The following is a 17,386-nucleotide window of genomic DNA, read 5'->3' on the forward strand; positions in this document are numbered from 1 at the left end:
GGTTCTATGGCTCGTATCCACCTCTATGAACAAAGCAATGTTGCTGTTGTGACTGAGCCTCTAACATCTCATGTGTGAATTCCTTTGTGCAAATTCTTCTTCCTCTCCTTTTGTGAACCGGGCCAGACATTCCAAAGAGCTACAAAACCTCAACTTCCTAATTGCCGATATGTGTTTTCATGAGACACATTGAGGAGGTACGCTTAGCGTGCAGGTACAGATAAAGGAGAGAAAGACCTTGACAAAGCAGCCCATTCAAGAGAAGAATGATAACAAACACACAGTTCTTTCAAATATATCTTTACTTGATTCGTGTACTGTACAGCATTTCATTATTATCTGACAGTCACTATTATTCTATATGACAATAATGGCTATCATTTACTACAAAAAGTTGCATAAATAATTTACATGTGGAAATAAAAAATAAATATGCAGTTCATTTCTTTGAGTCTGCAAGGTTTTTTCCCCTCCAACTGCTTTTAGCCAAAGACCAGACAGGAACAATATGTACAATCAAGCTATACATGACAACTCTACTTATATGACAAAATCCTTTCCAGTTGCTATTTCAAACACACAATTGAACAAGAAGGAAACATTGTCAGTACAGTTTAGAAAACTGAAAAACAGGAAGCAATATGAGAGAATGGAACAATGGAATGTGGACAATAAGTGGAAACGTTATGAGTATTCTTTATGAAATACAGGCCAGGCCGTAGTACTGTAAGGGTTGAAAAAGGGGAATGGGTTGTCAGCATGGGCAGACTGGGCATCCACAACCTTTTCCTGTCTGTCTGTCTGTCTGTCTGTCTGTCTGTCTGTCTGTCTTTCTGTCTATTTCTGTCCGTCTGCATCCTGCAGGATATCAACAGCCAATATCAAACAATTTAGATTTTGATTCCGTTTTTATCTCATTCCTATCTTTGCTGTCAGTGCTATTCAGAGAATGGGGCTGAGAGTCAGAGAAGACAATATTTTTTTCTCCCTCACCCTAAGAACTTGGTTCACAATGAATAGAATAGGGATATGACTAGTTGGTCGCCAATGTTATTTGCTGCTAACAAAATAGTTCCAGTCTGTGTGTTTAGTGGAGAATGTTGTGCCAAAAGGTAACAACAGGCACAATTACTGGAGCCGCCTCCACACGTGGACCTTTTGTGTGTGTGTGATTCCTGCAAACAGGAACCAGCCATGTCTAGCGGAAATTCTAAACACAGGAATGGGCTCATTTAGTCATTAAGATGAGTCACAGGAATGCCCAGTTGCCTGTTTGACCGAAGGGACCCTGGTCTTGGACTGCTGACACAACCATTTACCCTCTCTCGCTCTCCCTCTCTCACAGGGGCTCTAGGGCCACTGGGCCCGAGGCCCTAACTGACAGCTCCTGTAAGGCTGCTACGGAGCGAGGAGGGCCCTGGGAGGCTCCTGGTGAGTGAGGTGCTGCCCGGGCTGTCATGTGACTGCGCGGTCTGGGGTCGAGACCAGGGCCTCTCAGGCCTGTCAGCAGCCCACTTCCAGAGCCTGAAGCCCCAGGGCTACCACGTGCTGCTACGGTACAGTACACACAGCCATGGAAAAGATGGATTAGAACCAGTTACAGCATAGAGACACCTTTCAACCCTATAGGCCTATCAAGCAGTGTATCCTGCCCGCTGGATGTTTTCACAGGTGGGTTTTGAGTTTAGGTGAACCTCTTGCTGTGGCTAAGGTAGATTCTGCTTGTGCCTGAGTCAGAGGCCGTTATCTATGAACAGGAGCAAGTAATGATAATCTACACTCCAATCCTAGCAGTGTTCCACCGTTCCTGACCAGTCACATGGCCTTCCCTGGCATAGTCTGTCGACTCATTTGGTCATGCAAATCAAAAGTTCTGAAATATGTTTGAAAATAGGCTGCAAAATCTACAGTGCCTGTCTGGTGAGAAAAACGCATGTCAAGCCAGTCCAACAAACAGCTTAACAAATCCCTTTTTGTTGAAATGTCTCTTCCTCTCCCTCTTCCAATGAAGGAGCCGTGTTGGGTTGTGTGTAACATGTGCGTGTGTATGAGTGAGCGTGTTACTTTGGTCTCTGCATTTGTACGGAAGAAGGAAAGGAATCCTCAGTAGGAGTTGCTGACCAGCGTCGGGGTGTTGCTCTTGCTCTGACTCCCGGGCAGCCGGGTGCGTTTCTTGTTGCGTCGGGGCTCGGGCGAAGAGGAGGCCTCCTTGGCCTCTGACTGGTTGTGGTGGCGGCTATAGCGCTTGCACTTGCAGGAGGTGACCACGCGGATTTTGTAAGTCCGGCTGTTGCCGTTGGGGCACTGCAGCTGCACCCGCTGGGTTCGGGAGTGGGCTGGGATGCAGCGGTAGTTGGAAGCGCTGCTCCGCCACCATTTGCCGCGCACGATGGAGTTGGGTAGGAGGTGGGCGGGCATGCACTGACCCGAGCACACCAGCTCCTTGACGGGCTTGGCACTGCGGCAGGAGCCGTCAGTGATGTAACGGGTGGAGCGCAGCTCCCTGCAGCTCAGCTCCGAGGCACCTGGGGTGAAGAGGAGGATATCAAGGTTACACAATCTGTGGCATCCCTCCAAACCAAACACTTTGAAGTCGGACCGACTCGGGGAAACAATCTTCCATTTAACTGTTCAAGGGCAAAGAGCTTGACAGCTGTGTCTCTGTGAGACGTGCTGAATATGTCAATGACAAAAGTACGTGTGTGTCAGTGTCAAAAGTATGATTCCGACTGTGCGTATAATGTTATTTGTTTATTCTAAGAACTTGGTTTGATTGCATGCGTGGAGTTGGGCTGGGAAATGGAATATGAGTCAATTTAATTCATCGGAAATGTTCATAAACTCTTCCTTCCGTTTCACCATTCAGAAAAACATAACATTTAGAATTTCTTAACGCAAAGTGCACTTTTTACATCAAATTTGAACGGTAATTAAATAAATGCAATGTTGATATACAAATCCAATTCAAAATCAATGTTGTCCCCATGTTTGGTTAAGGGCTCAGTATAAAGGGGGGAAATAAGTAACTGAACACTAACGTTGATGCATGATCTGATAATGACTGTTGCCTGACAATGAGGTTGGATGTGGAATTCCAGCTGGCAGCAATCAGCTGATAGTAAATCCAGACCAGAATGCTATTAAAGAGCTCAGTCAAACATAATGGAGATTTAAATCGGAAACAAAAGCTGGCATACACAAAACAGGCCCTCCGGAAAAAGGATGTGAAGATTGGAAACTTTCTCTAAATGCTTGTTGTCATTCTTAAATACAACATTTGACAATTGGAAATGAGACAAATGAACCAAACAATTTGAGAAAGCATATTCAGTGCATAATTGGTCATTCAATATGTTGGCCATGGTCTTTTCAACAGCCCTATGCATGAGTTATTGTCCTTTTTTTTTCTTTTCTTTTTACATGTGGCGTGTAGAATGGCAGAGGACATGTCAGTTTAAGAAATTATACACTCTGAGATGCATCTGTTTTCTTCTGTGGCTTTTCTATTGCAAAAAGGCAATAAAAAAAGGATTCATGGAAGGATGACTTTTTTCTCCCCTCAGAGAACCCGATCTGGTGTTATTTTGTGGCTCGGCTGGTCGGGCGGCCACAGCATAAGGGCTCTCCCCTGTTCTCAGGTCTCTCCCAGTGTGCTGACTGCTGGGCCCAGGGACCAGGGATGGACTGTCCTGGAGGGGAGCCAGACAGAGGTCACCCTCTCTGGCTCAATGACCCCACTGGGACCATGGGAAGAATCATGGGAAGATATAATACTCCCAGAGGAAGGCAGGTAGGCCTATGAGGAAGACCCCTATCGCATATAATATGACCCAATAGCTGATTATTTCTCTCTCGGTTGATGGATATTGCTCAGTATAAGAGGAGATTTAGAAAGACGTGTGTTCTTCCAACCCCACCATGAAGCTACAGGTGTAGGATCTTAACCTGATCGCCCTGGTGCAAGAAATGTAATATGTATGGTGTATTTGAGGTTTAAAAAGCCTTCTGAAGTTTATAATTCCCACTTTGACATTTCTGACTTGACTTCCCCTCACGAAAAATATATCAAGCCCTACAAAAATGTTCATTAATTATAATCTACATAATAAATTACATTTCCTGTTGGTGCAGGTTTATTTTCCTTTTGTAGCAAACTGTCTCAAATTAATATCCTACATATGTATCTGTTGTTTATCGATTTCAAGTATTATGTTAAATGTATCTCATCCATCATTACAGTATTTTATATCCTAATCACAGCATTTGTCATTTTAACTCTATGTACAACTTCTTTCAGATTTGAGATGACATGATTAGATTAGGGAAAACTGGGAAAGAATGATATTGTGCATCTTGAATCCATGAGACAAGGCAATCAGAGATACTTCCTCTGCAAAAATCAGCATGACTACAGCATAACCTTTACTGGCCACAGGTGGGACTCATTCTCTATCACAGTGTTGCAATTTCCAAATACCCTGAAGAAATCCACTAAGAGCAGAAACTCTTGGATTTTCTATTTGGACACATGATGTTGCAATTAAATAGTTATGGCATTGGCAGACCTGAACTAATTCGTTGTATAAAAGAAAGGGAGATAGCACCAAGGATAGAGTGAAAACCCTGATCTCTCATAAGTGCAGCTCTTCAGATTGTGTGAGGATGTTGCTCTATCAGCCTTGGCATAGCATTCATCTAACCGCAATCCGGCTTCCTCCATTGAACAGTACAGCTGTTCCAGTCGAAAGCATCAGCAGGGAAAGCTGCAATTTAAAACAGCCACTGAAGGTTGAGGCTTTACCCATGATATTGCTATTAACTATTCTACATACAGAAAGTAGCACTTCTCGGGCACTGAAACATGATTAGATATTCTGGGTGGTCTTGGGGGGGGTTCTTGACATAATAATCATCATAAACCACACAGGTGAGTTTTCATTATTCTCCAGAGACTATAGGCTACATTGATATTTTAACCGATACCTCGCGCATTTCTTTATGATTAAAAGGACGTGTGTGGTCTTGCACATTGACGGAAACGAATTAACCCGTGCCTAAAGGATGAGACGCTATGCTGGGAAATTAGCAGTTCGCGCTCTTTGAACAGTGCTGACGGTCCAAAAGCTCAGTGCTTGAGAAATAATGCCTTATCTATCTCACATGCGTAACATTACAGGTTATTCGATATTGTCAAAACGTTTACCACAAATTGAACACGCTATTTTTTCACTAAGTGACTGCGCACATTACGCACGAGAGCATATTGCGCATTGATCTCCATGAGATATTAACGCTATTCCACGCAGTTTATTTTAAACTCCTCGATTTGATATAAGTATCCTACGAATAAATATAACTATGTGTTAGAGTAAAATTCGAAGGAAATATTTGTTAGATTGATTAAACAATATCCCAACGTATTCAATTAAATTGATGAAAGATTATCCATACAGATACATCGTTTCTCTATACCAATGTCACATTGTAGGCTACGAGTGTATCACAAGTAAAGCAAGTAATTATTACAAGTATTCATAATGCGCCTTGAATATGGACATATGTACATCCTATATTCCTTCTAGCTATGTAGGCTACCAGACAACGTAAAAATAAATACTCACTATAGGAGGCTGTGTTTGCTGATGATCTCCTTCCCCCGTGTTTTGGTCGATTCATTGTATTATTGTTATTATTAGAAGCTTGCAGTATCGGTTCCTCGGGAGGCTGTATGCCTTCAGTATATTCTGGAACGATCTCTGTAGCATCGTTTTTTAGCACCCTCCATCCTTGCACGAAGGTACAACATCCCTGTAGCAGCAGCAGCACGGTGCTGGAGACAAGGAGCGCGAGAGACACCTGCATGCTTATCGATCTGCGGAGCTGGAAAAAACTATGGGTAACATGCGCTCTGTGACAAGTTGACCAATTCCACCCATACAAGAAACCTTGACGCTATTTAAGTACCTCAGCGTTCGTCAAAACGGAGAATTAAGTGCTTACACGAAGTGGGAGGGGTCCTGCCCCAGCCAAATTCATTGAAACTGGAGAGGTGCATGTGCGCGCGCCAAGAGAGGTGCGTGCGGGTTTTGGGTTCGTTGGTTTGAGGGAGACGGCGCGTCTAGTTCCTGTATTGCCGCATTTTTCCTTCGTGATTCATGCAATATGTAAGTGTCTCTAAAACATTCCAGTTGTTTTGATGTGGTTTTGTTTGGAGTGATGCAGGGCGCAGACTCGATGACCATTGAGTGATGTTTCATGGCGAGGCTGGTTCCCTCTCCATCATAGACAATGTGTTTGATAGCTGGCGCAATTTTGTGTTGTAAAAAAATATGCGAAATTGTGAAATTCGTACACGTTGACAGGTCGCAACAGTCTATTTGCAATATTACTTGTTTGTTTTATAGTATTTATTTCATTGTTGTTTATTGTATGCTCGTGTATCTGCTTTTGAATTAATAGACTATTGACTAACTTGACTATTGACTAACTTCAAACATTTATTGCAGTCAGACCACTGAAAAAGTATCTATAGAAATGTAACACCATTCATCATCAAACAATCTCATTAACTCATTATCACAACAACAAAAAATGTATTCACTGAGAATGACACGTGGAGTCCCATCCTGGTTTCAATAAGATAATTAGGATGGAAAAGATGGACCCAGAAAATTCTTGGCATCCTTGAAAATCACAGCCTTTGGATTTGCAGAGGTGTCATGCCCATATGGGGCACAAGGGCACCTGCTGCCTGATATTTTGTTTGTTTATGTAATTAAAAATAAATAATATATAGTCTGTATTTATTTATTATTATTTTTTTAAATACATTTTTCAGATGTTATATTAATTACTTAAGTTCATTTTTAAGACCACGTTTTATCATAATGATTTGTGTATATAAAAAAAAGAACTGTCAGTGGTGTTTTGCAGAGGGGGCACACTACCTGGACCATGCAAAGAGTAACCCCCTATTCTCCCTAGTAAATGGTTCTTTCCAAGATGCACCATGGAGCAAAGATATGCTAAGGAGGACAATCTAATGCTTGCAGACAGTATCATCAGTTGAAGAGGAGAGAGTGACACACACATAGCATTTGATTTGATGTTAGCTGCCGGTCATAGGCAAGACTCACAGGGGGTGTGCTTGTAAATTAATTTGATCAAGCTACATTACATGACCAAAAGTATATGGACACCTGCTCGTCGAACATCTCATTCCAAAATCTTGGGCATTAATATGGAGTTGCTCCCCCTTTTGCTGCTATAACAGCCTCCACCAAACTTTACAGTTAGCACGATGCATTGGGGCAGGTAGCGTTCTCCTGGCATCTGCCAACACCCAGATTCGTCCGTCGGACAGCCAGATGGTGAAGCGTGATTCATCACTCCAGAGAATGCGTTTCCACTGGCAGCAAGTTTACTCCAGCCGACGCTAGGTATTGCGTATGGTGAGCTTAGGCTTGTGTGTAGCTGCTCGGCCATAGAAACCCATTTCAAGAAGCTCCAGATGAACAGTTATTGTGCTGATGTTGCTTCCAGAGGCAGTTTGGAACTCGGTAGTGAGTGTTGCAACCGAGGACGGACAATTTTTCCACATTACGCACTTCAGCACTCACCGGTACCATTCTGTGAGCTTGTGTGTGCTACCACTTCGCGACTGAGCCGTTGTTGTCCTAGACGTTTCCACTTCACAATAACAGCACATACAGTTGACCAGGGCAGCTCTAGCAGGGCAGAAATTTGACGAACTGACTTTTTGGAATGTGGCATCTTATGACAGTGCCAAGTTAAAAGTCACCGAGCTCTTCAGTAAGGCCATTCTACTGCCAATGTTTGTCTATGGAGATTGCATGGCTTTGTGCTCGATTTTATACACCTGTCAGCAATGGGTAATTTGAAGGGCTGTCCACATGCTTTGTATATACTGTATAGTGTATGTAGCCTATTAATTCCTTCTTTAAGATTAAATACAGCAAAAATGTTTTGTTATTTTTCTGTAATACTCAACCTGGTCTCAGAGCATTACGTATTATTTCATATGTAAATTCGAGACACGTTTGGTATGGTATCTATCAATTTGTGGATGTCCATCACCCATTTTGTATGATATGTTACGAATTACAATCATATTATGTTACACATTTTTTAAATGTACAAAATGTTACAAATTTGAAAAGTGTACAATATATTACAAATTTGCGAAAGCATATGATATGTTACGAATTCTAGCTGGGTGGCTAGGTGGCTAACGTAAGCTAGCTCGCTAACATTAGCTAGGCTAGGGGTTATGGTTAAGGTAGGGTTAAATTTATGAGTCAGGTTAAAGGGTTAAGGTTAGGGGAAGGGTTAGCTAAAAGGGTTGAGGTTACGGTTAGGTGAAGGGTTAGCTAACATGCTAAGTAGTTGTAATGTAGCTAAAAATAAGTAAGTAGTTGAAAAGTTGCTAATGAGTTAAATGCTAAAGTTGTCTATGATGAGATTCAAACTCGTAACCTTTGGGTTGCTAGACGTTTGCGTTATATGCCCCCCCATCCACCCTGACCAAGTAACCCTCTGTCTTATGTAACCATACCAAACGTAACATATCATACTAAATGGAGTGTCTTGGATTTACAGTGTGTACAGAATAATACAAAATGCTTAGAGACCAGGTTATAATACTAGCCACCTGGCAATATTTGTTAAGTTGGCTTTAGCTAGCCAGCTAGATTTTCCCAATCTCCCAACCTCATAACTCGCTACCAAGACATTTCAGGCTATCAATCAAGTTAGTGTAGTTTGTCTTACTATCTTAGCTGGCATGCCTGCTGGCAAAGTTGCTAGACTTTCGAAAGTACTAAAATTGCTTTAATTCTTGGGTTATACTATATGTGGCAGTTGTACTAAACTCCTAAGGCAGAATAATGGGTACATGACATCCCTGATTGGAGACGGAGGCTCAATTGTACAAATACTGCCCTCTTGAGGGACAATAAACAAATAAACTGTTCAGAGGAAGCAGATAGGATTATGACTGCCCTCTGATCAAACTGAAATGTTGTCTTATTGGAGTCCTTTTAAGAACACAGCAGACATGCACAGACAGGCCAACCAGGGTGTGTTGCATGAAAAATTATACTTTAACACACATTCTGGTAAAATAGTACTGTTCATGACACATTGTCTCCTGTCTTACTCATTTTGGGAACTGAGCTATGGTCATAATGAGATGTTTGATGGTTTCCTTCTAGCTTCAGGCCTATTGAAACCCTACATCAGGGTTTGAATAAAGGGAGCCATCCAACTGGCTTCAAAACCATGCCAATAACAATCAAGGATGAAGATGATTCATTATTGCTGAAATGCTCCTTTCAGGGGCCACAACAAACAAACATCATAAAACCTGTCAAAAAGAGAGATCATTATCTTTGTTGATGAAGTTCTAGCTTTGGCACAGTGATTTAGTGGACTGGACACCGCTCTCCCTAAGACTCTGTCCATGTGTCTCCATGTCTTCCCTTCTGTCGTCACGCTGGTGAAGAACGGTGCCGTGTTCACCCCAGAGCCAACTCTGATTACTAGCTTCCCTCCGTCCCTGCCGCTCACAGTCCTCATTTAGATCTCTCTGGCTTTCTGAATAGAACACCCGGGCTCCAGTGCTTTTTAACTGCTTTATCGATAGCAGCCGAGGAACTGAATAACAATCAGATGCTCTCCAGATTGTGGGCCGCTAGCAGCGAGAAAGGATGGGTGGATATTTTATTTTATAGGAGACGAACAAACAACGTCTGAGCCACATAAACAAAACATTTAGCTGTCCAGGACTCAACCTGGTCTCATAGACTAGACATAACATAGTAAACGTAAATCCAGGACACTCAAATTAGTATGCTATGTTTGGTATGGTTACATAAGACAGAAGGTTACTTAAGGCAAAAAAACGAGTAGGGTGGTTGGTCGGGGTGGATGGGTGAGCGTATAAGGTTGCGAGTTTGAATCTCATCACAGACAACTTTTGCATTTTAGCTAATTAGCAACTTTTCAACTACTTACTACTTTTTAGCTACTTTTCAACTACTTAGCATGTTACTCAACCCTTCCTCTAACCCTAACCTTAATCATTTTAGCTAACCCTAACGTTAACCCTTTAACTTAACTCCTAAACTTAACCCTAACCTTAACCCCTAACTTAGCTAACGTTAGCCAGCTAGCTAAAATTCGTAACATATAGTACGTTTGCAAATTCGCAACATATAATATGAATTGTCATTCGTAACATACCATACGAAATGGGTGATGGACATCCACAAATGAATGCATACCATATGAAACATAACACATCATACTAAATGAAGTGTCTCGGATTTGGATACAGATTAATACAAAATGCTCTGAAACCAGGTTGCAGCAGCCAGGACTGGAGGACTGGGTGTTGGGAAACAGTGATTCAAGATGCTAACTACTTCACCACACATGTTTGAAAAATATGTTTATTTCACATGCAGTATAATGGGTGAAAATAGTTGTAAATGGGGCGTGAAATCGTAAATGTCTGTTTTGCAACTCATTTTGGCCAAATTCTTAATTGTTTACATTTTTCGTCATTGTTTAAGTCAGTCAACAATGTGTCGTCTGTAGTTCTGCAGAGTATCAAAAGAACCTCTCATATCTGGCATCTTCCCCTAAATACACCCTGCTGGCGTGATATCTATCTTAATAGTTTCATTTGTAGAGAGGGTCATATAGAGTGCAAAATGGAAAGGACATAAAATGCAGGCAAACATGTTGATGGAACAATATACTGTATACTGTATCACCATGCATTCATGTCCCTCTGTTCACATAATATGACAACTGCATAGGACTGTACTTGAGGACTGGAGTGTCCAAGCAATTCAAAAGACAAGAAGAGTGCACTAAATCTACTCAATTTAATGGAGGGACCCTGATAACCACAAATTGTAAGAGATATTGTAGGAATCTGTCTACAGTTGGGGGCTCCCGAGTGGCGCAGCGGTCTAAGGCACTGCATCTCAGTGCTAGAGGCATCACTACAGACACCCTGGTTCGAATCCAGGCTGTATCACAACCAGCTGTAATTAGGAGTCCCATAGGGCGGCGTGCAATTGGCTCAGCGTCGTCCGGGTTTGGCCAGTATAGGCCGTCATTGAAAATAGGAATTTGTTCTTAACTGACTTGCCTAGTTAAATAAAGATTAAATATATATATTTTTTAATTCAGTTGCTTTGGAGAGTAGATATTGGATACATGGAAACATTTAACAATGTGTATTAGCTAAGCTACCTGGGGAAAGGTTATCAATCCCTGCACGTTTAAAAGCAATGCATTATTGGCAGGTGTTCTGCACTGTATCACAGTGTATATTTTACAGGGCAGGAATGCTTTGCTTTGCTTTCAAACAGTCCAGGCACTTGATTTATCATCCATTCATATAAACACAATTCATTCTAAACCGCTTCTGCACATTGTCACACAATGAAAAAGATTGATCAATATACAGTATAATGTTGCACTCTCCACAAAACAGAACACAGGACATTTTCTATCTAGGAAAGGCTTTATGATAAACATTTTCACTCTGCCTCTATTGCTGAAGCTAAACTAACTGTGTGAAAATCCTCTACTATTTCAACGGTGAAGCTAGAACTTCAACCATTTGTCATGACAGGACTGGAATTGTTGAGCTTTACACCACCCATCTCCCATTTACTTGCAATGCATGACGCATGTGGCAAGGACTACAGACTATCAAGGACTACAAGGCAAATCCAGCTGTGTGGTGCCCACCGAAGCCTCCCTCCCAGACGAGCTTAACACATTCTATGCTCAATTCGAGGCAGACAATACCAAACCATCCAGGAAGACTCTCGAAGCTCTGGGCGACCAGGTGCTTTCGCTTTCCTAGGCTGACGTGAGGAAAACTCTCAAAAGCCGCTGGCCCAGATGGCATCCCTGGCTGCGTCCTCAGAGTGTGTGCTGACCAGCTGTCGGGCGTCTTCAGACATCTTCATCCTGTCCCTGTCCCAGGCTGTAGTCCCCACTTGCTCAAGGAGACCACCATCATCCCAGTGCCCAAGAAAAACAAGGTGCCCAAATGACTATCGCCCCGTCAAACTCACCTTGGTCATCATGAAGTGCTTCGAGAGGCTGGTTGTGGTCTACATCAAGGCCAGCATGCCAGGCACACTGGACCCACTCCAATTTGCCTACCACTGTGGACCAACAGATCCACAGAAGATCCAATTTTCATCGCTATTCACACGGACGTAACACATCTAGACAAGAGGAACACCTATGTGAGAATCCTGTTCATTGACTACAGTTCAGCATTCAACACTATTGTTCCCTCCAAACTCGTGTCTGGGACACCACCCTCTGCAACTGGATCCTGGACTTCCTGACTGGCAGACCACAGGCTGTTAGGATTGGCAACAACACCCCCTCCACACTGACTCTTAACACAGGAGGGTGTCCTCGGTCCTCTGCTGTACTCCCTGTTCACCAATGACTGCATGGCTTTGCACGACACCAGCTCCACCATAAAGTTTGCTGACAAAACCACGGTTGTAGGCCTGATAACCAACAATGACGAGCCAGCCTATAGGGAGGAGGTAAGTGAACTGGCATTGTGGTGCCAGTTCACTTACCTCTCCCTCAACATCAGCAAAACAAAAGAGGTGGTTGTTGACTTCAGGAAGCAGAGGAGGGAACATGGCCCGATCCACATCAACGGGACTGCAGTAGAGAGAGTCAGCAACACTGACTCTACTTCCTAAGATGGCTGAAGTAATCCGGCATGCCACCCTGGGTCCTTTCCAAATACTACCGCAGCACCATCGAGAGCATCCTTGCCGGTTGCATCACGGCCTGGTATGGGAATTGCTTCGTCCATGACTGCAAGGCCCTCCAGTGGGTGGTGAAGATGGACCAGTACATCACTGGGACCGTGCTCCCATCCATCCATCCATCCATCCATCCATCCATCCATCCATCCAGGACATCTACTCAATGGTGCCTGAGGAAGGCCTGCAGCATCATCAAGGTGCCCACACAGCCTAGCCACGAAGTGTTCACTCCCTTACTGTCGGGCAGTTTGTATCGGAGCATGAGGTCTGATACCAACAGGTTCAAAGACAGTTTCTATCTACAAGCATTAGACTGTTGAACACTTCAACTGGACAGACCACATGCTCTGATTCACCACACTTTAGCAAGCACACACACACACACACACACACACACACACACACACACACACACACACACACACACACACACACACACACACACACACACACCCGTGTGTATCTCTCAGCTCTATCCTCTACTAGGCCTAAAACCTAATGCTGCATATTCTCGTAGGTGGACAGTAGTCTCATTCTATGCCCTGGCAGACAAGGCTAAGTAGACACCAGCAGGAGCACATAACATCCTTTATCTCATGTCCCAATGCTTTCCAAACTGAGCCTTCATCTAAATCTGCTCCGTACACCAAAGCAGGCATGAGCCATGTGGTGGGAACTGTGGGAACCTCGACTGCGGCTTGACTGGGGAGCCTGAACCATGTGCTAACCAGTTGCGCTACCCAGCATGCCGCTCACCATGCCGCAGGTGCTATTCTTAGCTGCCAAAGTAATTACCCTACAAATCAAATTATTCACTGCCAATGTGAAGGCTTTCTCTGGAGCGTTTACCAAGAAGCTCTAACATAGCGGTAGATTACGAGGCAAGTGAATACAATTCTAGCTTCTTTCTCCTCTCCTTGACTGACCTCTCACGAAATACACATGGCTGACGCCAGGAGAAGAAATCTCTGATGGGATATTTTGGAGGAGAGCAGGGGTTTTTGCACACAACATTAGTGGTTATGAAAACCAAACGTTATTGTCCTTTTCCCAAAAAAACATTCAATATCAACTGTGTGTCCACCCCCCCTTTCTTTCTCCGCAGGCCGGCATGTTTCTCCTGATTGTCTTTGGTCGCTGCTCCACGTTGTTATAATCCAGATTGCTACTTTTGAAATGCTTTTATCAAATGGGGGCCAGGATTGCCAACTGAGATTCAAAAGAGCATTGTTTCCCATACCTTAAAATGACCTCTTAATTGGTTTGGCATTGTCAGTCTTCTCTGTGACCTATGTTTGCCATTTGATGTTCACTGTCGATGCTATTCATTAGATTGGAAACCTTGTTGGTTTACAAGACTGTATTATACATTGGCCATAAAGTATGTGCACAGTGATTATTTAACCTCTTAGAATGGGGAAGCTCCAACGAGGCTTCCTGCATGTGAAGGCCGATTGGGCCAGGAGGAGAGGTCTGCTTGTGGGATTGTGGCCATATGGTTTGTTAATGGAGCCCTCTCTCGCTATCTCTGTGTGTGTGTCTATATAGTGGTATGGCTGTGGAGGTCACACTCACAACCCCACACACATGAACAGAGATCCTGAATTTGGCCCTCTACACTAACACGATCCAGGGCATTTTGATATGGAACCTGGTCCAATGTATGATGTAGTGGTATATCCTAAGTATTTCTTATCCTACCAAATATTCCCTGACTGTGTTTTTTAAAGCTTTCGATATTCCTTGCCCACGTCAACCTGTCAGGAAATATGGTATACGCCCAAACTCAACTTGAGAAAATATAAGTACTAGCAGCGTGGCCCACCCAAATCTAAACTATAGGAAGCTTGATACATATTGATGAATGAGAACCCAGAGAAAGGCAACACATTCCAATGGAGTGTGATAATCTCCCAGAATACCGAGTGAGGTGTTCTTAGTAGCCATGAAAGTACAAACAACCTTCAGCTGCTGAACAGACAAGAATTTACATCCACACTCTGGGTGTAAAAACATTTTTATTCTTACAGCCGTTCAGGATGAATAAAACGAGGTAGGAAAAGTGAAAATAATCTCCAGCTCTTGCATCTAATGCAATAAAGACTAATTATGAGCAGAAATGAGGGGGTCATGCCACAGATTGTCTCATAAAGGTAGCTGTTGAGCGTCGCCGATAAGCAGCCATTCCCTTAGGCCACCCAGCCTGCTAGCTTCCAGAAAACACTACCCACCTCCAAACTCGAACACTGCCTATCCATTGCTGACAGTAGTGTGAAAACAAATCTGTTGCGGATAGAAACAGATTAACCCTAAATTCCTAAGTTAGATGGTATATCCCTGTGTTTACCTCCACCATTGGGTGTTTTCATTCAGTAATGTGGGCTTTCATGGGTTGGCTATGTGATAATAGAGATCGATAAGGTAGATATGGTCATGGTATAATAGTACATGTATATAAAAAAGAATGTCTCCTTGTTCATGCTATGAGTATTGATAGTGTATTTCTTGCAAGAATTTTGCCTGTTGCCGTGTAGTTCTGGGTGGTCTTTCTCCACAGCCAGTGGCAATAATAGGGTGCAAATACAGGCCATATTTCATTTATATACCCTGAAGTACATTTTCTTTCAGATGTATTGTGAATGGCGCTAACAAAATGTTCCTCTCAAGCTACAGTACCTTTGAATCCAGGTTATGTTATGTGGGTGGTACACAGTCACACAAAGCTATCCAGAGTAAATGAAAGTAAGTAGTACTCAATATCACGTTGCACAATTGATATCCAAACACATGCTATTTCAGGCTAACCTTGGCAGGAGGACATATAAGCCCTATGTGGAGCGTCAACAATATCACCCCAGTTTCCTCTGTTATGACTTGTTATTACTATACCTTAGCAAGAGTTTCATGCGGATGTTAGGCCTGTGAATAATTTGACCACATTATGTTTGATATTCCGCAATATTAATAATAATACTTTTCAATGGGGAAGAGTGGGGTAAGTTGAGATTTTTTTTTTTTACATTCAACATCACTCAGTCAAGGGAAATGTAGTTTTCTTTCTAATAAAGATATCAACATATATTTCAGGATGTCGTGTATACCTGGAAATAATCCGAATTCAAGTAAACATGACAGTTTTTGAACACATAGTCCAGAAAAAGTGGTCTCTTGGCACACCTTACCCCTGGTTTGGGGTAACTGGAGCCGCTGGATAGGGAAAGTTAAGCCACCTCCAAATATCTGTACTAAATGAAATATTACCACTGCCTTTTTAAAATCATGTCAATAGTTTTTTCTCCCGAACACAATTCAACACAATCACTTGTTTGTCTTTTAATAATTGTATGCATCTTTTAACAAAGGCTTAACACCTAACAAACACTTTGTACTTTATTAAACACTTTTAACATAGTCCAGGCCCTGCTGTTACCTCATATCCCAGCGATAATACCTTGCATTACACCTACAGTACAAGAATGCACTTTCATGCTAGGTTTAGGACATCATATTGAAGTTTACAGAGACCCCTCGACAGTCTCCAGTATCTATTCTAGGGAGGTTAGGGTCAGTTTGTCTTACCTGGTGTCCTTGTGTGAATCTTAGTATGCTCCCTCTAATTCTCTCTCTCCCTCCCTCCCTCCCTCCCTCCCTCCCTCCCTCCCTCCCTCCCTCCCTCCCTCCCCTCCCTGATCCCTAGAATCATGCCACATGACTACTTGGCCTGATGACTCCTGGCTGTCCCCAGTCCACCTGGTCGTGCTGCTGCCCCAGTTTCAACTGTTAAACTGACTGCAGCTAGGGAACCTGACCTGTTCACCAGACGTGCTACCTTGTCCCGGACCTGCTGTTTTGGACTCTCTCTCTACCGCAACTGCTGTCTCGACCTCTGAATGCTCGGCTACGAAAAGCCAACTGACATTTACTCCTGAGGTACTGACCTGTTGCACCCTCTACAACCACTGTGATTATTATTTGACCCTGGTGGTCATCTATGAACATTTGAACATCTTGAAGAACAATCTGGCCTTAAATGGCCATGTACTCTTATAATCTCCATCAGCCAGAAGAGGACTGGCCACCCCTCAGAGCCTGGTTCCTCTCTAGGTTTCTTCCTAGGTTCCTGCCCTTCTAGGGAGTTTTTCCTAGCCACCGTGCTTCTACACCTGCATTGCTTGCTGTTTGGGGTTTTAGGCTGGGTTTATGTATAGCACTTTGTGACATCTGCTGATGTAAAAATGTGATTGATTGATTGAGTGTAAAGTACTTAAGTAAAAATACTTAAAAGGGTATCTGTACTTTACTATTTATATTTTTGAAAACTTTTACTTCACTACAGTCCTCAGGAAAATAATGTACTATTTACTCCATACATTTTCCCTGACACCCAAAAGTACTCGTTACATTTGGAATGCTAAGCAGGACAGGAAAATGGTCCAATTCACACACTTATCAAGAGAACATCCCTGGTCATCCTACGGCCTCTGATCTGGCGGACTCACTAAACACATGCTTCGTTTGTAAATTATGTCTGAGTGTTG

The 17,386-nt window shown here is 42.9% G+C and overlaps 1 protein-coding gene across 2 annotated transcripts in view; it reads right to left on the minus strand.

Moving 5' to 3' along the window:
• Positions 1 to 284: 284 nt before the first annotated feature.
• The window catches only part of LOC106589308 (dual specificity protein phosphatase 3), a 53,897-nt gene continuing 36,795 nt past the window's right edge, over positions 285 to 17,386 (minus strand). Inside the window, exons 1-2 of one of the 2 annotated variants that reach the window (XM_082970396.1) lie at positions 5,622 to 5,994; positions 285 to 2,525 (exon numbers count right to left, since the gene is read on the minus strand). In XM_082970396.1, coding sequence (XP_082826522.1) covers positions 2,104 to 2,525; positions 5,622 to 5,862 — 663 coding nt within the window. In that variant the 5' untranslated portion in view covers positions 5,863 to 5,994 and the 3' untranslated portion in view covers positions 285 to 2,103. Of the gene's footprint in view, positions 2,526 to 5,621; positions 5,995 to 17,386 lie in introns of those variants that run through there. The other variant, XM_014179104.3, reaches the window with a different exon arrangement.

The sequence above is a fragment of the Salmo salar genome, chromosome 28 (assembly GCF_965601325.2).
Source record: "Salmo salar chromosome 28, fSalSal1, whole genome shotgun sequence".
Taxonomy (NCBI): domain Eukaryota; kingdom Metazoa; phylum Chordata; class Actinopteri; order Salmoniformes; family Salmonidae; genus Salmo; species Salmo salar.